Source organism: Anopheles maculipalpis, chromosome 3RL (assembly GCF_943734695.1).
Source record: "Anopheles maculipalpis chromosome 3RL, idAnoMacuDA_375_x, whole genome shotgun sequence".
Lineage (NCBI taxonomy): Eukaryota > Metazoa > Arthropoda > Insecta > Diptera > Culicidae > Anopheles > Anopheles maculipalpis.
In genome coordinates, this window is record NC_064872.1 from 86,932,635 (window position 1) to 86,942,954 (window position 10,320).

At 43.6% G+C, this 10,320-nt stretch overlaps 5 protein-coding genes across 5 annotated transcripts in view; 3 read left to right on the forward strand and 2 right to left on the reverse strand.

Moving 5' to 3' along the window:
- The window catches only part of LOC126562004 (motile sperm domain-containing protein 2-like), a 332,954-nt gene that overhangs the window by 263,444 nt on the left and 59,190 nt on the right, over nt 1-10,320 (forward strand). The gene's annotated exons all lie outside the window — the stretch shown is intronic.
- The window catches only part of LOC126561706 (transcription factor 25), a 140,948-nt gene that overhangs the window by 3,654 nt on the left and 126,974 nt on the right, over nt 1-10,320 (reverse strand). The window lies entirely within an intron of this gene.
- LOC126563565 (nedd8-activating enzyme E1 regulatory subunit) lies at nt 504-4,519 on the forward strand. Its single transcript, XM_050220211.1, is given in 8 exon segments — nt 504-571; nt 659-1,463; nt 1,532-2,239; nt 3,244-3,364; nt 3,442-3,511; nt 3,686-4,112; nt 4,178-4,333; nt 4,430-4,519. Coding segments are annotated over 8 exon segments (2,445 nt in total).
- On the forward strand, nt 5,714-7,175 carry LOC126562296 (queuine tRNA-ribosyltransferase accessory subunit 2). Its single transcript, XM_050218756.1, has 3 exons — nt 5,714-5,830; nt 5,913-6,874; nt 6,950-7,175. The coding sequence occupies exons 1-3, from the start codon at nt 5,714-5,716 to the stop codon at nt 7,173-7,175; spliced, it is 1,305 nt and encodes a 434-aa protein (XP_050074713.1).
- LOC126562725 (protein lifeguard 1-like) overlaps nt 10,290-10,320 on the reverse strand; it is a 195,583-nt gene continuing 195,552 nt past the window's right edge. The window contains exon 5 of the mRNA XM_050219293.1: nt 10,290-10,299. The gene's annotated coding sequence lies outside the window, so the exon portion shown is untranslated. The remainder of the gene's footprint in view (nt 10,300-10,320) is intronic.

The window sequence follows — 10,320 nt, forward strand, 5'->3', positions numbered from 1 at the left end:
GGAGAGGCTACAATATTTTTGCACGATTCACCTTTTTTTGCTTTCGAAATTTGACTGCGCAGTCAGGAAAAGCTTTGAGGCTAATGTCAAAAGCACATCTGTATACGTTCCCACTGTGCTGTCGAGGTAGCTCTATATCAATCGTTGTTTGTGATCGATAAAATGTTACTTCTGGTTAATAAAAAAAGTGCAAAGATACAAAATGTTGTGGATGAACTGTTTTATGATCTACAAATGATAAATTCGAAACAAAAAATTATCGCTACACGGTCAAAAGCTTAAAGACAAAAAAGTGCATCTAAACTATGTAGTTTTTTCACCAGGTTTGTTTATTGTGACAAAGCTGTCAACGCGGCGAGTCCCAAAATTATTTTGACAGAATTAGTAAAATTTGCAAAACAAGTAAAACATAAACCGGTTCTGCGGTTCTCCGGAGTTTTTACGGATTTATCCCGCGCCCTGCGTTTTGTTTGTACGGACTTTTGTAGCAATTTACATAAGACATGTCTTCTCCAGCACCGAAATCACCCGAAATGTCGGACAAAAGCCGCAAATATGACAGGCAAATAAGGTAAGTGTTTGGTGGTTGCATGGCCAATGCGAAACATTCATCTCCGACGGTACGGTGTACTGATTTGTTTTCCCTACCCCAACACAGACTTTGGGGTGAGCATGGTCAAACGGTGCTGGAAAATGCACAAATCTGTCTCATCAATGCAACGGCCCTGGGGACCGAGATACTGAAGGGCATTGTGCTGCCCGGCATCGGAGGTTTTACGATTGTGGACAACCGGTCCGTCAGCGAGGAAGATGTTGGGTGCAATTTTTTTCTCGATCTGGATTCTGTTGGCGAGCCGAGAGCGAAACGGTGTATGCAACTGCTGCAGGAGCTGAACCCTGATGTGAACGGAGATTACGTCGATGTGCATATTGATCAGCTTATCGATGGACAGCCGGATTTTTTCCGCAGCTTTGACGTGGTGGTTGCTACGTCCACATGCGAGCGAACGATTGTGCGTCTGTCGAATGTGCTGTGGGAACAGAACATTCCGTTAATTGTGGCACGGTCGGTAGGATTTTATGGTGTGGCTAGGCTGCAGTTGCGCGAACATTGCATCATCGAAACGCATCCGGACAACAAACAGACGGACCTCCGGTTAGAGCATCCATTCGAGGAGCTGAAGAAACACATGGCGGAAACGGAAATCACGAACAAAGTGCCATGGTTGATTGTGCTGTACAAATTTCTGCAAGAATGGGTCTCCACACACGAGGGGCGCTATCCTACGACGTTTAGTGAAAAGTCGGAACTGCGGGAACTGATTCGTTCGAAGATGGACGGAGAGCAGGAGAATTTCGAGGAAGCTATTAAGGCAGTCTTTTCTAGCTTTGGAGGCGCAAAACCATCGTCCTCGGTGCAGGAGATACTGGAGGATGATCGATGTGTGAATGTGAATACTGAAGTAATGTCATCTTGGACGGAATGTTGCTGAACATTTACTTATTTAATTGATCTTCTTTGTTTTCGCAGAGCAACGCATTCTGGATAATGGCACGCGCACTGAAAGATTTTGTAGACAATGAAGGAAATGGTTTGCTACCGGTTGCCGGTGTTCTACCGGACATGACTGCCGATACGAACTCATACATTAGCCTGCAAACCGTTTACCGCAATCAGGCAGCACACGATGCCGAGATTGTGTTTCGCCGCTCGCGCCAACTCCTAAAGGAGCTGAACAAACCGAACGATCTCATCACCGACAAAGACGTACGATTGTTTTGTCGTGAAGCGGCCAACATTGGTGTCGTACGCGGTACAAAAATTACGGACGAGTTCGATAAAGGTTACCATCGTTCGTCACACATTGCCAGCGTATTAGAAACACCCAATTCGCTCATGGGCCATTACATCGTGTTGCGTGCGTTGGATCGATTTCAAGCCGATTACGGATGTCTGCCTGGTGAATGTGAGGCCGAATCGGACACGTCCGGCATGAAGAGTATTGCCGCAAAGATGCTAAGTGAGTGGGGCATCGGGACACCGCTGAGCGATGATCTGTCGTACGAGATATGTCGTTATGGTGGGGCAGAGATACACAGCATCTCGGCTTACCTGGGAGGATGCATCGCACATGAGCTGATAAAGCTAGTGACAAGACAGTATCGACCGTTCGATAATACGTTCATCTACGATGGTTCCACGTCGCAGACGGAAACCTTTAAACTGTAATTCGTTAGCGTTAGTTGTCGTGCTTTATATACCGTGTCACTTAACAACTCTCACACAGTTCACATGTGCGTGTGTTGGATAAGTTTTCGTTCTAGATCTGTCATGAAAATAAAGAATTTTTGGCGTAGAATCCTCGTAGAATTGGATGGAGGAAAATGATGTATAGGAACAATAAGGTAAAAAAGCATCCTAAATTTAAATCGCAGTTTGAATTGAAGTTCTCCAAGCTGCGTTCTAAACGCACACACTCAGCTGACATAACGTACTGTCATCCTGTACGCATTTGCAGAAAGTTTCTTTCCACCAATCGCGTATCGACAGTCCCAGGACGGTAGGCGGAAGGAATTTGTGTGTTGTTATTTCGACGTAATCTTTCCATTTGTTCGCAAGAATAAAACTAAACTTACGGCAAGTGGCTGTGTGAAAACAATCAACGGGCGACGGAGTTCGTTGTGAAACCTAGGTGTTATCAATAGACCATTGTAGTTCACTCAGAACCTGCAGCGAAGGCTTTCACTTGGAACAGAATCAACACAATGACTCAGTGCGTGTTTGGTGCATAAAATTTCCCTCATAAGCTGCAAGTACAAGTACAAAGCTAGCGCCAAACAATCGTGCAAACAAACAGCTGGTAGAAGAGGAGCGGCAGCACGGTGGAATTATCGAACTTGGATCCCAGACGAACAGGCGTTGCAGAGTTAAGGTGCAAACCGAAAATAGCAAACAGCGACAATTGAGTGGAAAACAACAGCAAAAGCAACAAGGTAAGCTTAGGTCCGAAGGCTTATCGGAAGTGATTCACAGCTGCCACAAACACGGGGGCAGTATGACGTGATGACACTTTTCGTTTTGCGAGGAGTAATCGAATTATCGTTCTACACCTACTGCGAGCGAATTGTAACATTATTGACGTTCGGCTAGACAACCGGGTGTTGCGTGTGCGAACTTCCAGTCCAGTCCAGCAAAAGAAATTGCATCAAGTTGGCTTATTTTTTTAATTTCGTTCTTCCCAGATGAGTTACGCATCATTCGACAATAATGCCACCACGGGCAACTCGAACATTACCAGCGAGGCAGACTTTCAGAAAACGGCTCAAATTGTGGTGGCCAGCATCCAGAAGATCCTGCAAAATGGTAAGCCAATCTTTCGCCCCCTTTTCTTATTCTAGCGCACTCAATTATTAACAAAAATCTCGTTTGCTTTGTTACAGTTTCGTCAATGCAACGTATGGTCAACCAGTTCGGTACGGCACAGGATTCGCCCGAGCTCAAACAACAGCTGTAAGTGTGTTATTAAATCCGGCCAAGAAAGCGCACATCTTCGCCCGTATCTTATCTCGAGTTTAGCAAACAAAGCGTGCTACAAAACCCGACATTTTGATACGCGTAATTCCACAATTTGTTCCACTTTTAATTACAAATCCGATTTTTTTTCTCTTCTCTCCATCCTTTTAGCCATCAAATACGATCCTATACACAGCAGTTGATAAACGACACGACAAACCAGCTAAATGATTTGGTAAACTGCAAAGAGCGCCATCTGAAGATTCAGCGCGACCGGCTGGTGGACGAATTTTCCAGCGCCCTGAACGCATTCCAGGCGGTACAGCGAAAAACGGTCGATCTGGAGAAGAATGCCATCCGACAGGCAAGGCAAGCGAGTGGGGCAGCAACGACCCTAAACAAACCGCCCGGCGGTTCGCATCATTCGAGCATGGGTTCGAACTACAATAATAACCACAGCTCGAACAGCGGTGGCGGTGGATCTATGTTTGAGGATAATTTCATTACTGGGTCGAGGGGCCAGACGCAGGAACAGCTGCAGGAGGAAATCGATTTGCAGGCGCTCGAGGACCAGGAACGAACGATCCGTGAGCTGGAGGTAAGCGGAGAGGAGGAAAATGCAATACAAACGTGACTGTCGGCTAAAAAATCCTTTATTTGCAGGAAAATATTGTTAGTGTAAATGAAATTTACAAAAAGCTCGGTGCACTGGTGTACGAACAAAGCCACCAGGTGGATTCGATTGAAGCGTCGGTCGAGCAGACGAGTGTCTTTGTGTCGGAGGGCGTGCAGCAGCTTAAACAGGCCAGTCATTATCAGGCAAGTGATGAAGAAATCGTTTAAAAAGAAAGTACGCTCTTATATTATACTCTAATACACGTATTTTTTTTTTTGTTTAATTCTCCAACATTGTAGAACAAAGCACGCAAGAAGAAGCTCATCCTGGCGCTGATAGCAGCCGCAATACTAGCGTTCATAATTCTCATCATTGTTCTGAAGCATTAGTAATGGACTCCGGGGACGAGGATCTAAGCTTAAACCGTACACCATACATTATAGAAGAAAATGTTTACACAAAAAAAAAACGATAAGGAACGAAGGACGACGACGCGAAGGACAACCCCCCCCCTCCTTACTCACACAATCCAAAGCTCTATAGCGTATTGTGCAATGTGTTTTTGTTTTGTGTTTAAATTATTTAATTAATTATCATTTTTCGCATGCGAGTGTTTTGCACGATTTTGTTAGAAGAATGTTTGGTTAAAAAAGAAAAAAGATACCAAACAAAGGCCGGCCACGCCACACACTACTATCCTTTCAAAAGCATTCCATTTCACGGATTGTGTTAGGGGTGGATGAGAAATCGGCCACCAAAATACACATTGGCCTCGAATCAATGATAATTATGATGTGCTCTATGATTCTGTTGACGCTTATACACTTGAAATATACATATTATTCTTGTATTGCTAGTTAACCAGCGAGTGGTGCGCGCACCTAGTCTTCTCACAAAATTATTTGCTTTTACTACTGCTAAAAGCCACACAAAACACTGCAAATTATTTTAGTATTACTATATTTTGTATGTTATTATTTTGAAGAAGGAAAACATTGGGACAAATTAATTAGAAGTACGAAACGAGGATCGAAGTTGCAAGCAAAAGTGGAAAACAAAGAAAAATAGGCACACAAGTTGAAGCGTTAACGTAACGTAACGTAACGTATATTTCGACTGTGATACAGACCGAGGATTGATGAATAGTTTGGGATATTTTAGGAAAAGTAAATAAAAGCTAGCATATAATAAAATAAGGAGAACACACATAAACAACAGAAATCCAAAATACATACTTTAACGATGATGCGGTGCGCCAGGCTAGACACAGACGTCCGTTATTCTTTTTTTCCTCTCAGAGCTTTTATTAATTTTATTTTTAAAGAAGCGCGCATGTAAAATGTGACACAACTCTAGGAAGAAAATGCAAAGTTAATCAATAAATGGTACATGTTCTTCACAAGCAGTTTGTATATGTTTTCGCTTAGCGCTTAGCTTATTTCCAGGACAACCGATCTCAAAGGATTTTCGTTGTAGAGCAAAATGCGTTGCACACTCAAGGGTTAACAGCATCTGGCCGGTCTGTCAACTCGATTGTAAATAAAACACGCCGGGGAAAGATTCTCACACGCTGTTGATGCACGATGAAATTCACCCTAAGCACCGTTACCAAATGTTCCGGCCGGTTGGGAGTTTTGGGCGGTCTGGACCGGCTTCCTACCCTGTCCCTTCCAACACCAGCAATCATATTTCACACCAAGGTAAGTACTTTTGTAGCACTATCTGTGTGTCTTTCCTGTTCATCAGTTGGCGTTTTGTGGTCCGGTGTTTTGTTTTCTCCAGGGTGGCAGCATTCCTCATCTAAGCAAAGAAGCGTTTCAGCATGTCTACAACGAACCGGCAGCCGTGCTACATCTAAGCATTTCAAACACGCTCCACATGCAGGATGTGGTTAAAGCGAGCCGTATGACCATTGCCGAATTTATTGCACAAAGCAACTGTGCCACGATGCTGTTTCCCCGTGATCCTAGTGAAGTACCCATTCCGGGCACACCGGAAAAGGATCTACTTCCCGTCTACACACGGAACGGTCGGCGAAGCATTAGCCTGGAACAGTATATGACACTGGTGGAAGCATTCCGGCCGGATGCGTACGCCCCACTGTACGACGGTGATACGGATGGGAAAAGTTCGAAAAAGCGCGAACTAAAGTCACTCGAGCGGACGGAAAAGTTTGTGGAACAGTGTCTAGAATGGCACCGCAAGTCGGACGCTTTGCGCGCGTCCCATCTCATTGGCCCCGTTGTCGGTGGATATAATGAAAAGTTGCGAGAAAAGTCGATTGAAATGTTGCGCAAGGCGGACGATCTGTTTGCGGGCTATTTAATCGATGGTTTGCACACGAACGGGCCATCGGTGGCCCGGTTGGATGGAACGGCTGTGCTACCAATCGTGGAAAGCGTTTGTAAAGCGCTACCGGAAGAGAAGGTTCGCTTTTGTTTCGGTTCGTACGATCCAACGCTTGTGCTGGATATGATTGCGATCGGTGTGGACATATTCGATACGAGCTACGTTTATGTGAAAGCTGTCCAGGAACACCGCGCTTTGGTGTTTTCGTTCGATGTAACTGCAAACGAGCAACGGCATACGGTGACCGAGCTAGACACGACCGATGCACAATGGGCGGAAGATTTTGGTCCCCTGCTGGCCGGATGCCGGTGCTACACTTGCCAGAAACATTCCCGAGCGTATGTGCACCATCTGTACAATACGCGTGAAATGCTTGGCCCGATTCTTCTGATGATGTATGCTAGAACTTCTCGAAACAAGAAGGCACGAAATAAACGTAGCCCTAAATGTCCTTTTCTTCCCTTTTCCAGGCATAATATACATCACTACATTGAGTTTTTCAAAACAATCCGGCAACACGTAGAAAACGACACCTTACCGGAGTTGAGGAAGCATTTGGCCGGTCAGAAAGCCCTTCCGCCGTATGAACCATCGAAGGAGCAAGGTAAAATTCTAGTACCAGCAGCAGAGAAGGACTCCGCTGATCCGGTTGCGGAAGAATCGGACGATAAGTTGCATAAAAAGCAACGAGCGTAGAGTGAGTTGTGAGATCAATCGCATGAGACAAACGATTTCCAATATACCTGACCATGTAAGATGTGCAAGTATTTGTCTTTCCTTTATTTGCTGGGGCTTGCTGGACTTACTTACAGGGCATTACATGTTTGATATGAATCTGAAACATTTCCTTGCGCTGCGATGACAATCCGCTGTACGTGTGGAGGTAGTTTGCGGATCCACAGATCAATCAGCAACGTTTCGGCCAACGCGTCCTTAGTGGCTCGTCGCATTTTCGTCAGGAGTTTAGTTGGCTTGCGGTCTCCTAGATCCGTGCTGTACAGGAGGCGATGCAGTCGACTGCGCTGCGACTTACCTAAATGAGCAAGGATGGTCTTCTTCGTCGTAGTTATACCGGTCCGTCGAGGGTATATCCTCGAGCAGCGGCTGGAGCTCGGCGAACACAAGGAGGGGTATCTGCGCCATGACAATATCCCAGTCGCAGCGAACCAATGCTCTAACGCGCAAAAAAAACGGGAAAATTGTTCACGTCCATCTCCTTAACATTTAACCAGAGCGCCTGTGTGGCTTCCACATGTGATTCGGGTACCCTTTCTGTCATAGCGACGTTTTCTCCTTGGCAGGAACGACCAGCACGTTCTGGAGGCGACATCGGTGTGTTGATCGGCGGTATCGTTTTGGGGCTATGTTGCTACATCCTTTATCATTTTTTTGCCTTCTTTTTGCTCCGTCGCTTAGCGAATTCTGAATCTTAATCCAGATTTGTAGCGTTTCAAAGGACCATTTAAGCCAGTATTCGCAGCAAAGTTCTTTGATAGCTGCAAAGGTCCTAACGAATTTTCCTTCTACATTTGCTTAGCAAATCATTCGTCATTGGAGGAAGGTTTGTGAGGTTGGAATGTCTCGTACCAAGTATCATTTGTTCTGAAGGAGCACACAGCAAGTCGAAACAACCGACTCAAGGTCTACTGCGGTAGCAGCGTCGTAATTTCGGATAGAACTGCTACTAGAAGATCCTCAAGCTCTCGCCACTCTTGGATGGATGAAATACATGACCCTGTCGAAGTCATGTTCTCTTTAAAACTATCTGATTGAACCTATCGGATGCTAAGGATAAGAAGGCATCCTTAGTAGCAGGTCAACGGGTCATGACACTATTCAACACCAAGACTTGATTTTTTTGGGAATATCTATTTCTAAACATATATTGAACTCTTTTATAAGTGGCTGTCTGCTTGTGTGAGTGTTTTCCTTGTTTCTGCTTTTTTAAACCAAATCGAATTTGCTGTTCCAGGTTAGTGGTAAGTTAAACCGCCTAAAGCTTCACCGGCTCTGCCTTTAAACCAAACATCTTCCCCATTACTAAACCAAAGTGGCCTATAATTGCGAGGAAACGTTTGCAGTAAATAGTTTTTTTGTTTGCTTTAATCTGTTCTCTATTTTTTGCATTTTTTCTAAACTCTAAACTCTTTTTTCATGCCATAAACTATCTTTTTTGCATTGTTTTTAATATCGCACATACTTCCGCGCAAACATGTTAGTTTTTCTTTTCTGTGTTTGTATATTTAAAGGATCTTCATTTTATATGCCACTGTTTCGTGGTGGTATTGTGTATGTATATATAATTATGTATATGTTTATGTATGCATGGTTGGTTGTTGTAAACGTATCACTAATCCCGCACTGTGTTATACTATATCTTTTCTAAAGCATTAGCATTTCATTACTCTTAACATTTAATCGTTTTTTTTTTCTTTAATAATCTTCTTACATAAATTAATCCTTACCTACGATGATGCCCTTACTAGGAGGACAGATGTGATGCATTCTATTCCCGTTTATCATTCCATGCAGTTTTGTTTTTAAATTGCTAATTTCAACCGACTAGTCTTCGTATTGCGCTCCGTTATCTCTTCTCACACGATTGCCATTCTCTTTTCCATTTTCTGTGGATGTGCGTAGGTCCTTCGAAGGCAAGGACACGTACTTATCCCGATATATTTTTATATTTACACACACGCACACACACGAATAATATATGCACACACCACAAACTCACACATGATTTACATTGACAAATAATTCTATGGGGAGAAAAATAAAAACGCATAATTCAGTGTTTGAACACATGTTACACTAGGCTCTCTTATGAAAAATGCACTACTAATGCCAGTGCATCGGCATTAGTCCGGCTATGATGTCCCTACTGCATGAGCAACAGAGCATATGGATTGGGGTTTTTCGTAGGTGCGAAATTTCTGGTGTAGCGAGAGGTGTTGTAGATAATGTATTTAAAAACATAAATGATCGTACCAACTGGTGATCTATCCCACACCTGTATTCATCGTCTTACTGCTAAACTCCAGCTTCTGGAGCTGATCCTACGTTTACAGCCTAGTTCCGGAAATCCAACAGTGTTTCGCAACTATAAACGATTTTGATGAATCATATAGAAAATTCGACAGTAATTTTCTTCCATTTTTGCTTAAATTGGGCCATCGGTTTGCTAACACGAAGGAGTCGATATCAAATCCCATCAGGACTGATCCACCCATTCAGCAAGACTGACTTTCTAGCTACGGGTGAATCAAGTCATACAAAAAAGAAATGGAAGAGCCTTAGAGAAAAAAAAGAAACAGAGTTTTCATCAAGGATTTCTTCTCGACGAACAACCGAATTTCATATAATTCCCAACCGCAGAACACCATTGAATACAGCCTCTTTCCTTTTATGGCTCAAGAAAATCATCAACGCACTAAAGCACTAAGATCGAAGAAGCGTTTCAATAGATTAAATGCAGTCCTTCGCAGTGTGTCCTTAGGTGCCATTTATTTCCTAGCTACTACTGTGCACGCTTGTTGGCAATTGCTCCCTGCGTTTATACGTGTTTACCTCCGATCATTACGTCTCCAATCGTACAGCAGATTGCATAATTGGCATTCGGGAAGGCATTTCTACATGAAGCTAGGCATGCAGCTACAAAACAAAACCAAATTACTGTGCTAACATTTACATCTCTCCAACTGGTATGTATCAAAATCGATATTAAACTGGACAGATTCTATTGATCTAGTCAAGCAGTTTCTGAACAGAGATGCTAGAGAGGATGGCAATTATATCCTTATACAAGCTAAAAGTAGATCTCTTTAACGTAAGCATGTTT